The sequence below is a fragment of the Mesoplodon densirostris genome, chromosome 3 (assembly GCF_025265405.1).
Source record: "Mesoplodon densirostris isolate mMesDen1 chromosome 3, mMesDen1 primary haplotype, whole genome shotgun sequence".
Lineage (NCBI taxonomy): Eukaryota > Metazoa > Chordata > Mammalia > Artiodactyla > Ziphiidae > Mesoplodon > Mesoplodon densirostris.
Window position 1 is genome coordinate 145,307,952 of NC_082663.1, and position 15,027 is coordinate 145,322,978.

General features: G+C 55.1%; 1 protein-coding gene across 14 annotated transcripts in view; it reads left to right on the forward strand.

Moving 5' to 3' along the window:
* Nucleotides 1–242: 242 nt before the first annotated feature.
* Nucleotides 243–15,027, forward strand: part of DOCK6 (dedicator of cytokinesis 6) — a 42,273-nt gene continuing 27,488 nt past the window's right edge. For all 14 annotated transcript variants that reach the window (XM_060094086.1, XM_060094090.1, XM_060094088.1 and 11 more), the window contains exons 1-12: nt 243–341; nt 6,968–7,055; nt 7,680–7,855; nt 8,122–8,190; nt 8,440–8,569; nt 9,531–9,743; nt 11,035–11,120; nt 12,830–12,896; nt 13,002–13,151; nt 14,289–14,369; nt 14,485–14,638; nt 14,809–14,936. In XM_060094086.1, the coding sequence (XP_059950069.1) occupies nt 298–341; nt 6,968–7,055; nt 7,680–7,855; nt 8,122–8,190; nt 8,440–8,569; nt 9,531–9,743; nt 11,035–11,120; nt 12,830–12,896; nt 13,002–13,151; nt 14,289–14,369; nt 14,485–14,638; nt 14,809–14,936 (1,386 nt within the window). In that variant the 5' untranslated portion in view covers nt 243–297. The remainder of the gene's footprint in view (nt 342–6,967; nt 7,056–7,679; nt 7,856–8,121; nt 8,191–8,439; nt 8,570–9,530; nt 9,744–11,034; nt 11,121–12,829; nt 12,897–13,001; nt 13,152–14,288; nt 14,370–14,484; nt 14,639–14,808; nt 14,937–15,027) is intronic.

The following is a 15,027-nucleotide window of genomic DNA, read 5'->3' on the forward strand; positions in this document are numbered from 1 at the left end:
CCGAGGCCCCACCTCAGTCCCGTGTCCTTTCCTCCCCTGCCACCCTCAGTTTCCCCAGGCCAGCCTCGAGGGCGCAAAGGCGGCCGGGGGACCCGCGCCCCCTCCGGCCGGCAGGGGCAGCACGGAGCGGCCCGGGACACCCGGAAGGGCCCCGCCCCCGGCCCCGCCCAGCCCGGGCTGACCAGAACCGGGAGGCGGCGGTGGCGGCGGCGGTGGCGGCGGCGGCGGCGGCGGCTACGGCGGGGACGGTGCGCGCGGCTGCAGCGGCGGGGTCGGCGGCTGGACGCGCGGAGCGCCATGGCGGTAGCCGAGCGCCGCGCCTTCGCGCACAAGATCAACAGGTAGTGCGGCCGCCAGGCCCCCTCCCGGGCCGCCCCCACGTGTCCGAGCCCCGCCCCGGGGCGGCCCGGCCCTCCCCCGCCTGGGCACCCCCCATTCAAGCTCCTTCCGCCTTGGCCAGCTCCGGCCCGCTTCCTCCGGCCGGGGGCGCAGGCGTGGGGAGGTGGGGAGGTGGGGAGGGCGGGGGGGTTCCGGGCTGGGGGTCGCGGCAGGGCTGCGGGCGCGGTGGTGGTTGAGGTCCTCCCTTGGAACCGGTGGGACGCGTGGGGGCGTGCCCGGGGGGCCTTCCTGGAGGAGGCGGCGCGGGGAAAGCGCTGCCCGGCACCCTCCGCGCCTCCTGCCCATCTCCTGGCCCCTCCCCCGACCCCCAAGCTCCCCAAGCGTGGGAGTTGAGGGGCTCTTTCCGTCTCATCCTCTGGGCCTGGTGTGGGGCAGGGACGCATCAGGCGCCGAGATTTGGGAACAGGGATGGTGCTCCTGGCGGCCTTTGAACCCCCTCGGGAAGTTTCCCGTGATCTTCTCCCCGCGAGGGTCCCGTGCCCAGCTGTCTGGGGGGCAGGGGACAGCTGTGAATGTCCCCCCGCCCCCAGCCCTGCTTCAGGCTCTCCCAGCACCGGCTGGACGCGCTGGAGATGGATGGTGATTGAATGGAAGGAGTGGGGGCGGGGGACAGAACCAGCTGGTGGGCAGACAGGGGGAGGGGACAGGCGCCAGGCTCTGGGGGATCCATTTCCGTGGCCACTGGAGATTGTAAGAGATTGGCCAGGGAGGGGGGATGTCAGACTCTCTGGGGCTGAAGAGCCTTTCACCCATTCGGGTCTTTGCCTCCAATAGTGGGTTCAGAATCTGCTGGGGCGGGAGGTGTTTCTCTCGCAGCGGGACAGGGGTGGAGTGGGGTGGGGTGGGGTGGGGTGGGGTGGGGGGTGGGCAGGGACCTCCCCTGATCACTCCCAGGTGAAAGAGTCAGCCCTGCCCTGACGGAGACACAAGAAAAGATCCCACCCTTGGGGGCAGATACAGTGGGGGAGGCAGAGGAGAAGCAGGATAAAGTAGATTATATGTTAGTGGTAAGTGGTATCAGGACACACAAGGCAGAGAAGGGAGATGGGGAATGTGAGGACTATTTTAGATCTGGGAGGCGGGTCAGGAAGGCCTGGAGGAGAAGGTGGCACTTAAACAAAGATCTGATGGAGGTGAGGGAGGGGTCCATGCCCAGACATGGGGGAAGAGCAGTCCAAACACAGGGAAGGGCAAGTGCAAAGGCCCAGGGGCAGGAGCAGATGTTCACAGAGCATCTGAGGAAGCCAGTCAGGCTGGAGCAGAGTGAGGAGGGGGGCAGTGGGAGCAGGTTGTACAGGGCTTGTGGGTTGTGGAGAGGAGTTTAACTTTTACCCTGAGTGAGGTGGGGGCCATGAAGAGATCGGAACAGAGGAGGGACATTGTGACCTGGTGTCTGGGGCATAGTGGTTGGGCAGTTTTTATGTTCTGTTATCTCTGTGTTTCTGAATTGTTCCTCTCTCTTGGACCTTTGGTGCTTCTGAGCTTGGGGAGGTTATTGCTGTCTGTTTTTTTGCCTCTCAGTCCCTATGTCCTTGGGTCCTGGCATCCACTCAAGTGAGAGAGAGAGGCCCTGGGTTTCGCCCTGGGAGATGGATACTCTATAGAGTTCAGGGTCAGAAAAGCAGAGAAAGATCCTGGGGCCCCAGTGAACCACAAGCAAATGGCTCAAGTCTTCCAGCCACCCTCTGACAAGGTCTCCTGAGCAGACTAGTGGGCACCCAGGTATCTACATGCGCAGACCTAGGCCTATATTCATCTGCTTGTTCATTCAATTATTCATTCCACAAATGCCATATTAATCTGAATATTAGACAGTCCCCCAGTTTCCTAATGAACAGGTCCATTTAAAACAAAGATTTGGGGGGACAACTTAAAACTACAAACTCGGGAATTCCCTGGTGGTCCAGTGGTTAGGACTCGGTGCTTTCACTGCAGGGGCCCGGGTTCAATCCCTGGTCAGGGAACTGAGATGCTGCAAGCTGCAAGGCATGGCCAAAAGGAACAACAACAAACAAACTGTTATGAATGTACACAACATGCACAAATATTATTGTATGCAACATAATGTTCTTTTTTTTTTTGACTTGTACTCTTTAAAATAAAGTCTAATCTGGAATGGTGATAACGACCAGCACTTTTTTTTTTTTTTTTTTTTTTTTTGGCTGTGTGGCTTGGCTTGGCTTGCGGGATCTTAGTTCCCCGACCAGGGATCAAACCCATACCCCCTGCAGTGGAAGCCTGGAGTCCTAACCACTGGACCGCCAGGGAATTCCCATGACCACCACTTCTAATGTGCTTATCGCATGCTGGTCCCCATCTGAGATGTCACTAATTGTCACCAGAGCCCGTTGACATCGGTATAACTATTGAAATCAAAACCCAAAGTGGTTAGGTCACTCTCAAGGGTCTCTCGGGGGGAAGTGAGCCCAAGAGTGTGTGGCTCCAGAGTTGAGAACAGTCTTGGAAACCGTGCCTCCTCCTGCCCTCTCCTATCCGCAAGGATGTCCATTCATTCTTCCCAGGCTTCTGAGAGCGGTGTCTTTATTTTGCCCCTCAGTTGTCTGATGTGGGGCAGTTTGCATTTCTCATTTAAAGAAATGATTTGTTGGAGGGGTGGAAGCACAACAAGACATACATTGACGAAATTCCAAAAGTACCTGTGGGATTTCAAGGAAATATCTTCCTCCCACTCCTGTCCCCAAATATATTTGCAGACGTGAGCTTATGCATAGGTGATTATTTTTTACCTTTAAAAAAATTGTAACAGATGACATGTATACAGAAAAATGCTAAGTTTAAGGAGTAATCATGAAACAAATGCCAGGGGAAAAGTCTCTTGGATCAAGACAGGCTGTCTTGGGAATTCCCTGGCTGTCCAGTGGTTAGGACTCTGTGCTTCCACTGCATGGGGCACAGGTTCAATCCCTGGTTGGGGAACTAAGATCCTGCATGCTGTGTGATGCCGCCAAAAAAAAAAAAAAAAAAAGACGGGGACCGTCTCTACCTTCCCAAGCTTCCCCACTCCAGCAGGCCCCCCTCAAGGTGATCTGCACTTGATTCTGCCCCTCAGGGAATGGCCATGCTGGTGGCAGCTACTATTTCTTCCTCACTTACGTTATGGTTTTTCCATCCAAGTTGGCTTCCTATCTGCAGTGGGTTGGCTTTGTCTGTTTAGAACATCTCATAAATGGAACCACACGGGATGTCAAGTCCTATATGGCAGCGTAATGTCGGCAGCATCTGTGCTGCCGCCTGTAGTCTGGCTCATCCTTTTTCATTGCTGCGTACTATTCCCCCTGCTTCTTGTGCGTTCTCCATCTTTGGTCAAGGAACTTGTGAGTTGTTTCCCTTTGAGGTTGTCATGATCAGAGCTGCCATGAACATTCCCGGCCATATATTTCCTCCTGACTATCTATGCCTCAGAGTGGAATTGCTGGATTGGCATATTTTCAACTCTGCCTGTAAATTTACAGATGGTTTTCCAAAGCGGTTCCCCCAGCAGCAGATGAGGGTTCCCATTGCTCCACATCCTTGCTGGCACTCATATTATTTGCCTTTAAATTTTTCTGTCAGTCCAGGAGGGGTAGAGTGGGATATGAGGAGGAATCTCTCTGTGGTTTTATATTTACTCATTTTCTTCCCTCACTTTTTGCAGAAGTGGGAACACAGCATCAAGGCTTAAGCCATTCTTGTTTCTGGTTTTGTCATCCTCCTCCCCTGTGAGGGTAGTCCTCTGGTAATCTGGCCAGCCCTGGGGGGAGGTACACAGTCTCACATGAATTCCCCATGCTGCCACTGCTTCACGTTTACCTTCTGAGCATCTCTTTAGTATCACATAGGGTTGTGGAGTTTTCACCTTAGAAGGATTTATCTCACCAATAGCTATAACCCACCACCCGATCTTTGCAGTTTCCCTCATTGAAGGCCGAGATTCCTTCCTGAGAAAACCCACTAAATTCAGCTCAGCATTTTGCCTCCCTTTTTGAAATGTGGTCCACGGGAACATCTGAAGCAGATCTGATGTGGGGGTGAGAAAGAGAGAGGGGTTGGCGATGACTCCCAGGTGTGGGTCCCGAGCATCCAAGAGAGTAGTTAATTGAGCACTTAATGTGTGCCAGGCCCTACACTCAGAACAGCTCAATAAGTCGTGGGTACTGTCCCAAGCCCAGAGGTCCAGAGAAAAGATGTCATTCACCCCTGCTCACCCAGCTCCAAGTGCAGAGCTCTGTGACTCAGTAAACTGGCCCCCGTGGCCACACCGTTGTGGACCCAGCCTTCTCCCACTCTGGGGGCCTCACTCTAAGGCCCGTGGCAAAATGAAGCTGGAGGCTCAGCCCTCCCCACCCCCCTCCCTGCTCTGGAGCAGCAGCTGCAGAACAGCTGGGACCAGGGCACAGACAGGTTCCCTGATACAGCATCTTTCGTAAATCACCCCCAATCCTCCTCTGTGTGCCCATGCTTCCAGAGGAAGTGGCCTGGACTTGGGGAATTTGAGGACAAATCCCTAATTTTTCCTCCCCCCACGCATCGCCTGGCTTGCGGGATCTTAGTTCCCCAGCCAGGGACTGAAGCTGTGCCCTCAGCAGTGAAAGCACGGAGTCCTAACCACTGGACCACCAGGGAATTCCACAAATCCCTGATTTTTAACATTCTTTGAATTTCCTACAAGCTTCTCTTCCCTTCCCCGCTTCCCCACACCCCTGTCCAATAGAAGCAAGACTCTGAGACAGTTGACAGAGAAAAGAAATAGAATCCAGAGACAGAGAAGGAATGAGGCTGGGGTCTCAAATTGGAGGCTGCACGTAGGATCAGGGTCGTGGCCAAGTTTTGTTTGACCCACACGGATTTGAATTCGGAGGCTCACAGACAGGGCTGAAGCTCCTAATTATCCCCACTCCACACCTGTCTTTCCTGGGCCCACCTCACACATCCATTGCATTGGATGCTTGTGGGCCACATTTGCAATCCTCAACATAGCGCTTTATGGGGCACAACTTTTTATTTTTTTAAATGTTTATTTATTTATTTATTTGGCTGCTCTGGATCTTAGTTGCAGCATGTGGGGTCTTTAGTTGCGGCATGTGGGATCTAGTTCCCTGACCAGGGATCGAACCCGGGCCCCCTGCATTGGGAGCACGGAGTCTTAGCCACTGCACCACCAGGGAAGTCCCAGGGGCACAACTTTTTATTAAGAAAATGTCCAAGCATAAGAGAAAAGAGGGAAGCAGGAGCGATTGAGGCCTGAACCCCTCAGCCGTTTCCTTTCCTTCCTGATTTTAAGAGAAACTGAGGCCCAGAAAGGTTGTTCCACCTGTCCAAAGCCACACAGCTAAAAGATAAGGGGCTTCCCCCAACTTACAGTAGATTTACGCAAGTTGGACCAAGAGGGAGATTGGAAGGGATTCACTCATTCCATCAAAAAAACATTTATTGATGGGAATTCCCTGGCTGTCCAGTGGTTAGGTCTTGGTGCTTTCACTGCCGTAGGCTGGAGTGTGATCCCTGGTCGAGGAACTAAAATTCCACAAGCCATGTGGCGCAGCCAAAAAAAAAGAAAAAAAATTATTGAGCATCTACTATGTGTGGGATCCAGTGCTGGGACCTCCACAGGGACAACACAGTCCTAGTCCTGTTTTCACAGAGACCCCAGGGAGCAGGGATTTCCAGGCCCAGAGAACAGAGCCCAGCCTCTGAGCCTTTGCACTCGCTGTTCCCTCTGCCTGGCACACTCTTCCCCCAGATAACTGCATGGCTCCCTCTCCTTCCAAGCTCAGCTGAAGGAATTGAGAGCTTGGGAAATCCCTGCCCCTATAGGGTTTGTTCGAAATTCCCGTGCTGGCCCCCTCCGCTGTGGGTCTTGCCCCTTCACCCTCATCCTCTGGGACCCTGAAGGTCAGCGTAGATGCAGGCGGCCCATGAAGGCCACGGCACTGACCTTGGTGGCTGGGTTGTGCCCTCTGAGAGTCATGCTGGCCTCTTACACACAGTCAGCCTCAGTCTCAGACTCCCTGAGAAGGTGGGTGTGTGGCAGGCCCACTGAATGCCAGGCCCCCTACTCAGCTCCACTGGTCTGTGAGAGCAGGGCAGCTACAGATGGATAAACTGAGGTTCAGAGGCAGAAATGACTTGTCCGGCAAGGGTGGAACGGTTCTCACATTCCTGATGAGGGGCAGGGGCCAGGGTGGGCAGAGGTCCTCCAGATGAGGAAGTGGAGGCCTCTCTCCAGACCTGGAAGCCAGTCTTGGTGGGTCAGGACTCAGACCCCAGGGGCCTGGGGGAAGAAGGAAGCGCAGGAATCAGTGGCCTTCAGGCCCTGCCCAGCAGCAGCCCTCTATCTGTGCTTGCAGGAGGAAAGGGGACAATGTATCTGCCACAGCCTTGGGGCCCACACGCTGAGATCTGTGGATCCTGAAGCCTGGGTTCTCTTGGCCCGGGGCCTGATTTTTTTTCTTTCCATAGCCTGGATTTTCCTCTCATGGAATGAATTTGTCGGCTCTGAAGCCCCGGTTCCCAGGGCCCCGCTGCCCAAGTTCTCCTGCCCCCAACTACCCGCTTCCTGTCCCCACAGGACAGTGGCTGCCGAGGTGCGGAAGCAGGTGTCCCGGGAACGCAGTGGCTCTCCCCACTCCAGCAGGCGCTGCAGCAGCTCCCTGGGGGTGAGTGTTTGGGAACCCCCCCTCCCCCACCCCCGCTGCTGTCGGGAGCCTGAGACTGGGAGGGACCCAGCTGTGGCAGGGGAGGGGGTCCCTGTCCTGGCCCAGCACTGTCCCCGTTCCTGTCCCCAGTGAGCATGAGTGGGAGGGTGGTGGGCCCCCCTCTCTGCAGGGAGCAGCCCTGTGGGTGGTCGGGGGTGGGGGAGAAGTTCAGCCTGCTGTGGCCTGCACCTCCTGCTGCCTGGACCACCCAGCTGGGGATGGTGGGGAGGGCGGTCTGGGGGATGGGAGGTGCTTCTGGCTGCTGTGGGGAGGGGTGGGGCTCTCTCTCGCCCCAGGGCCTGAGGAGTTGTCTCTTTCTTTGCTGCAGTCCACAAACCTTTCCTTCCACCATGAGTTTCCTGCCCCTCCAGGCACAGGGTGTGATTTCCTGCCTGGAAAGAGGGTCAGGGCCGGCCAAGCTGGGGTGGAGGTGGAGTGGCTGAGATCACTGTCCTCCAGGGCCCCTCCAGCTCCAACACCCTCCACGGCTCCCACCGCCCTCTTGTTTGTTCAAGGCCAGCCCAAGTCCACACTCACCCTCCAGCCCCCCGGGGCACGGGTCACAGCCACTTTGCTCCAACTCAGGTCCCACTGACTGAAGTCATTGAGCCCCTGGACTTTGAGGACGTGCTCCTGAGCCGGCCGCCAGATGCAGAGCCGGGGCCACTCCGGGACCTGGTCGAGTTTCCAGCTGATGACCTGGAGCTGCTGCTGCAGCCCCGGGAATGCCGCACCACGGAGCCTGGGATCCCCGAGGATGGGTGGGTTCAGCTCCACACCTTCCCTGTCTGTAACTCCACCTACCTCTGTGCCCCCCATGAATACCCCCTTTCCCACCAAGCTCCCAGCAGCCCTGAGTTCAACTCTTGGCTCCACTGTGTGACCTTGGGCAAGTCCCCTTCCCTCTCTGAGCCTCTACCTCTGCATCTCTGAAACAGACAGAAGGACAGGCCCCACCTCACAGGCCACTGGAAAGATTAACACTGGGCCCTGCCTCTGTTTATTACCCTGATTGTATTTTGTGCAGAAAGCTGGATGCCCAGGTGAGGGCTGCCGTGGAGATGTACACGGAGGACTGGATCATCGCCCACAGGAGGTGGGTCTGGCTCGGGGAAAGCTCAGGGTAGAGAGGCCAGGTCTGAGCCCAGAAGAGCCCATTGTCTGCTGCCCGTCCTCCTGTTTATCCACACACCGTCCCTTTAAGTGTAGCCAGACTTCTCCGGCAGAGCACAGGGAGGGTGGATGGCCTTGCAGGCATCACCTGGACCTTGGAGGTTTGTCAGCACATCCGGGAGCCCTGGGGAGCCCTCATTCCTGATACCCACCAAGCCCCGCCTCCTCCTAGGTACCAGCACCTGAGTGCAGCATACAGCCCCATCACCATAGAGACGCAGCGAGAGAGGCAGAAGGGCCTCACCCGCCAGGTCTTCGAGCAGGACGCTTCTGGGGATGAGAGGTCCAGCCCGGACGACTCGGTGAGGGAGCCCTGGGCAGGGGTCACTATAAGCATATGTACATGCATGGGCTGCGGCCCCAGCTCTCAAATGCATATGATGGGAAATGACCCAAACAGCCTTGAACCCAAAAGGAAATGTATCAGCCCTGTAAGTGAAAAGTTAAGGGTAACAATTATAAGCATTTATTAAAGGCTTAGTGTGTACTAAATGTTTTATACTTGTCCTTATCTTTCATCCTGTGAGACTGGGCAACACCCATTTTACAGATAAAGACACTGAGGGGAGTTCCCTAGTGGTCTAGTGGTTAGGATTCGGAGCTTTCACTGCTATGGCCTGGGTTCACTCTCTGGTTAAGTCTTGAGCCTGTATTTTGTCAACCAATATTTATTGAGTGTCTACTTTTACCAATAATAATCATGTCAAGAATTTCTGTTATTGTTTCCTTGTTACTATTTATAAATGTAGATGGGGAAACTGAGGCCCTTAGAGTTGGGGTCAGAGACCCAGGGTCACAGAGCTGAGCTGGGATTTGAACCAAGGTAGTCTGCTTCTGACCATAGCTGAGTCTGGGAGGTCAGGCAGGGTCCCGGGCCATTGACAGCCCCAGTGAGAACTCTCCCTCCCCTGGCAACAGTGAGCAGAGTCCCAGGGAAGGCTCTCATTGGCCCAACCCAGGCATATCCTGACCTTGGAGCCAATCCCTGGGGCTGGTACCTGTTTTGTTCTGATTGGCCAGACAAGGGTCATGTGATACCCAGACTGGGAAGTAACCTCCCCACAATAGTAAAGGAGGGGGCTTCCCCAGACAGAAGGTTCTAGAAAGAAAGCAGAGCCCTCAGGTAACCCTTGTAGTGGTGACCCCAGCCCCTGGCCCTCAGCTTCCCCATCTGTAGGTTGGACATGAGGACAGTCTCACCTGAGTAGGATGGAGATGCATTCAGCTGGCGCTCAGCGCTTGCCCATTCTCTACTGCTGGCAGGATGACCCCCGGCACTCCTCAGGCTCCCCAGACGACACTCCACGAAGCAGTGGTGCCTCTGGCATCTTCGACCTGAGGAACTTGGCAGCCGACTCATTGCTGCCCTCACTGCTGGAGCGTGTGGCCCCGGAGGACGTGGACCGGCGCAATGAGGCCCTGCGGCGGCAGCACCGGCCCCGTGCCCTGCTCACCCTCTACCCGGCGCCCGACGAGGTGGGTGCCCACTAGCCTGCACAGGCCCTGAGGTCAATACACATCCAACTGACATGTATCACAGTATATGATCCCAGCAAGATTTCCTGGGTGCCTACTGTATACCTGCAACGTATACTTTAAAATTCAATGGCTTCTGTTGGGTACCTACTATATACCCCTATATTTTTCCACCCAGCATTAATTGAGCACCTACTATATACTGCTATATTTACTCAACCAATACTATTGTATGCCTACTGTATAGTCTTTTCTTTAATCAAACAGCATATAATCAACCAATATTTATTGGGTACCTACTGTGTACCCCATTTTTTATTTGATGACTTATTATATATACCCCATATCCATTCAGCATTTATTGGGCACCTACTGTGTACCCTATATTTTTATTCAATGACCTTTATTTATTATACATACCCTTACATTTATCCACCCAGCATTTATTGGGCATTTACCGTATATTCATATTTATTCAGTCAATGTTAACTGTATGACTACTGTATAGTCTTTTATTTAATTAAACAGCATTTGAGCAACTAATATTTATTGAGCACCTACCATGTGTACCTATATTTATCCAACTAACTTTTATTAGGTACCTAGTATATACATATGTGTTTTAATTCAGCCATTTATTGAGTGCTTGCTGTATACCCCAATATTTTATTCAACTAGTACTTATTGGGTGTCTAGTACGTCTCTATATATGTCCAGTCAGCATTAATCAAATACTTTCTATATATGTCCATGTTTATTCAACCACTTTTTAGTAGGTACCTACTACATACCTCTGTGTTTATCCAACCAAGATGTTTGAGTGCCAGTTATATAGCAGGCACTGGGGATACAGCCACGAACAAGATAGAGCCAGTCTTTGCTCTCTGAGTTCACAGCCTGGTGGAGGAGAGATACCAGGAAATGACAACCCAGAATAGTGCCATGATGAGGTGTGTGTCATTGTCCCTCACATGGCCCTCAATGTCCCAGCCATGTGGCCCATTGCAACAGGGCCTGTTGAGCATCTGGAGCATCAAGTGCCTCTGAGTGAGGGAAGGCTTCCTGGAGGAAGTGCCAGCTAAGGTGCGACCTGACGATGAGCTTGTATCGGCCAGACAAGGAGGAAGGGAGAAAAAGGGCATTCCAGGTAGCGGGAACAGCATGTGCAAAGACTCAGAGGCAGGGGACTGAAAGAAGTTAAGTCAGGCTGCGTATAGAGCTGGTCTCAGGCCACACATTCCAAGCCCTTCCTGGAGGATGTGTTCCCAGCCGCCCCTTCGGCTCTTGGCAGGATGAGGCCGTGGAACGCTGCAGCCGCCCGGAGCCACCCCGAGAGCACTTCGGACAGAGGATCCTGGTCAAGTGTCTGTCGCTTAAGTGAGTGTGCTGACCCGTCCCTCCCTTCAGACATGGGAGGGGACCATGTGGCTTATGGTGTGGCACACACTCGGTGCTCACTACTCGAGCCATGCCATTACCGTGTGCAGCCCTGAGACCTATGAGGACGCCCGTGGGCTCTCAGGCTGGAAAATAAGACTCCCTTTTTCATTATTCAAAACCGCCAATCCTAAGCTCCAGTTGTGTGTCAGGCTCAGTTCTCAGCCCTCCATGTGTATTAACACTAACCTTCACCACAACATGCGATGTGGGTGCAGGTGGGAAACCGAGGCACAGGGTGGAAAGGTCATTGTGTCCAAGATCACGAGTTGTGAGGCCAGAGTCTGGCCCTCGCCCAGTCTGCTGCTAGGACCCAGGCGAGAGGGGGCGCTGGTGACCCTGGGCCTGGCTTCCAGCTGCCCAAGGCCCCCTCCACATTGCCCCCTGGGAGCAGCCAGCGTTCGTGGGAATGGAGCTGAACAGGATGTGGCCTTGGACCTGAGCCCGGTCCTGCCCCTCCCCCACTCTCAGTTCCTGCCTGGATGGGGGCAGGAAAGGGAGGTCCCATCTGGCCTGAGGCCCGGGTGGACCTCCTGCCTCAAGCACATGGACTGGGAACTGGCTCTCTGAGCTCATCCAGTCATTCAACAAACACTCATTGAGCATCTACTGTATGCAAGGCCGTGTAACTGTGGGATGACCACATAGGACTCTCTAGGTGGGGGATACAGCACAAACAGAGGCCAGGAGATATCTGGAGAGAGGAAAATTGAGGCCAAGAAGTGGGCGGGATGGGGCCACGCAGGGCAGTGAGGAGCCTCAAATTTTAAGTTGTTTTTTTTTTTTATTCTTCCTACCTTCTTTTTTAAAAAAATATTTATTTATTTATTTGGCTGCATCAGGTCTTAGTTGCGGCATGTGGGATCTTCTTTGCAGCATGCAGGATCTTGGTTGCGGCATGCAGGATCTTTCGTTGTGGCGCACGGGTTCTTAGTTGTGGCTCACAGGTTCTAAGTTGTGGCACGCAGGCTCTCTAATGGTGGCGCGGGCTCAGTAGTCGCGGCGCGTGGGCTTAGTTGCCCCGCGGCATGTGGGATCTTAGTTCCCCGACCGGGGATTGAACCCACGTCCCCTGCATTGGAAGGTGGATTCTTAACCACTGGACCACCAGGGTAGCCCCAAATTTTAAGTTTTAAGATGTTTCCTTAGGAGGCACGTGGATGTTGAGTAGAAATGAGCATGGCAGAGTAAGACAGGGAGGCGGTTATGGGGGCTGTTTAGGCGATCGAAGATGGGACTCAGCCCAGGATGGCAGAAGCCATAGAAGACACCTCGGAGGGGAGGCAGGGAGGCCCGGGAGTCGAGAATTTCAGGATGGGACTGGGGGAGGATTGATGTGCCAAAAGCTGCCTCCATGCTAACCGAACAAGGGCCATGGTTTCAGCAGGAGGGACTCTGTGAGTTACTTACTGAGGGAGGAAGGCGGGGGGAGGTGGGGAATCTCTTGGTGCCTTAGTTTCCCTTTTGGCAAAATGGGACAGGTCTTTCCTACAAGCCCTTAAATGGTGCTTCTCTGTGACCCAGTGGGAAACAGATGCCCCCTGTCCCCACAAGGCACCAAGGCTGGGCTGGACCTCAAGAGGGAGTGGGGTGTATGGAGGAGGGAGTGTCAAGGTCATCCTCTGCCAGAGAACCCCTGTTTACTGCAGGTTCGAGATAGAAATCGAGCCCATCTTTGGCATCTTGGCCCTGTACGACGTGCGGGAGAAAAAGAAGGTAGGAACCCCTTTCTTCCCTTTCCTGCCAGTCCTCTTCCTCCTCCTCGCCGCAGGGTAGTGGGCTCCCTGGGAGTGGTGGCCCAGCTGCCTCATGTGCCCCCAGATCTCGGAGAACTTCTACTTTGACCTGAACTCAGACTCCATGAAGGGGCTACTGCGGGCCCATGGCACCCATCCTGCCATCTCCACCCTGGCCCGCTCTGCCATCTTCTCCGTGACCTATCCCTCGCCCGACATCTTCTTGGTCATCAAGGTACCCACTGGGGCTGGCAAGGGGGTGATAATGGTGAAGGCTGCAGGCGAGGTCCCCACTCTCATGAAAGAAGACAGATATGTCACTAAGAAGGGTGATCAGGGCTGTCATGGGGGAAGTACAGGCAGCTGGGTGAGAGCCCAGAGGAAGCTTCTGACCCAACCCAGGCGGGGAGAAATCATCAAGGGCTTCCTTGGAGAGGTTACAGCTCAGCCGACACCCATGAGTGGGCAGCCTGGGGAGAAATGGCATCCCAGCACATGTGGGTGGATGTTTAAAATTTTTTTTAGTTGAGAGTTTTTCAGTTTATTAAAGGAAGAAAGACCTAGTTGGCACATTCGTTTGGGATTTTCTTTTTCCAGGAGTGAGTTCAAATTTCCTTCCCCAAAACATTCAATTAGGTTATGCTAATGACATTAATTGAACACCTTAAGGCAGGCACTGCTCCCAGTCGGTTAGGCTTCACAGGGATTTTGGTCTTTGGTCCTCACAGCAGTCCCGGGAGGTGGGAGTTGCCATGGGGTCCCTTTTACAGTTGGGGAAACTGAGGCACAGAACTGGTAAGGAATGTGCTCAAGGTCCCATAGCCCCTGAGTGGTCAGGATTGGAGTCCAGGCTCAGAGCCATGCTTGATGTAGACTCTGTTTATACTAACAAAGAAAGATGTAAATGTGGGGGGAAAAATGGAGTCTTGGGTTTGGGGCCGGGTTTTGTTTTGTTTTTTTTGCGGTATGCGGGCCTCTCACTGTTGTGGCCTCTCCCGTTGCGGAGCTCAGGCTCCGGATGCACAGGCCCAGCGGCCATGGCTCACGGGCCCAGCCGCTCTGCGGCATGTGGGATCTTCCCGGACCGGGGCACGAACCCGTGTCCCCTGCATCGGCAGGCGGACTCTCAACCACTGCGACACCAGGGAAGCCCTGGGGCCAGGTTTAAAAGGTGGGGAGGGTGTAGCTGGTTGCCCAGGCTGAGAGCTAGCACTCAATCCCAAGGACAGTGGGAGCCATGGTCGGTGTTGGAACGAGAGCCCTAGCTGGATGGAACGGCATGTATGGGAGGCTGTGAGGGTCAGCGAAGTTGGGTGTGGTTTGGGGAGGTTGCAGTCCCAGCAGTGCCTCACTGGCCTTGGATGCCCCTCAGCTGGAGAAGGTGCTGCAGCAGGGGGACATCAGCGAGTGCTGTGAGCCCTACATGGTGATGAAGGAGGTGGACACAGCCAAGGTAAGCGTGGGAAGCTGGTCCAGGTGGTGAAGGGGTCCCCAGGCAGGGCAGATCCTGGATTCAGAGGGCCTGGGGCACTGAGCTTGTGGGGTGTGTTTGCGGTGTCTCCCCACAGAACAAAGAGAAGCTAGAGAAGCTGCGCCTGGCGGCTGAGCAGTTCTGCACCCGTCTGGGCCGCTACCGCATGCCCTTCGCCTGGACGGCGGTGCACCTGGCCAACATTGTGAGCAGCGCGGGCCAGTCGGACCGGGACTCGGACTCGGAGGGCGGTGAGGAGGCGGGGCCGACGGGCCAGGGGCGGAGCTACCGGGGAAGGGGAAGGGCGCCCTCTGCTGGCCGGACTTGGTACCAGACCTGAGTCCGCACCGTCTCTGCCCTTCCCTGCCTCTCTCTCTCTCTCATTTCTGTCCCTCTCCATCACTGTCACTCTCTCCCCTAGAGCGCCGACCCACCTGGACTGACCGCCGCCGTCGGGGGCCCCAGGACCGGACGAGTAGCGGGGACGACGCCTGCAGCTTCTCCGGCTTCCGCCCAGCCACGCTAACTGTCACCAACTTCTTTAAGCAGGTGCCGTGGCTCGGGGGGCTGGGGGCTAAGGGAGGGGCGCCCAGGGGCAGCCCCCATTACTCCGCTGTGGCTGCCCGCGCCCCGGGGACTC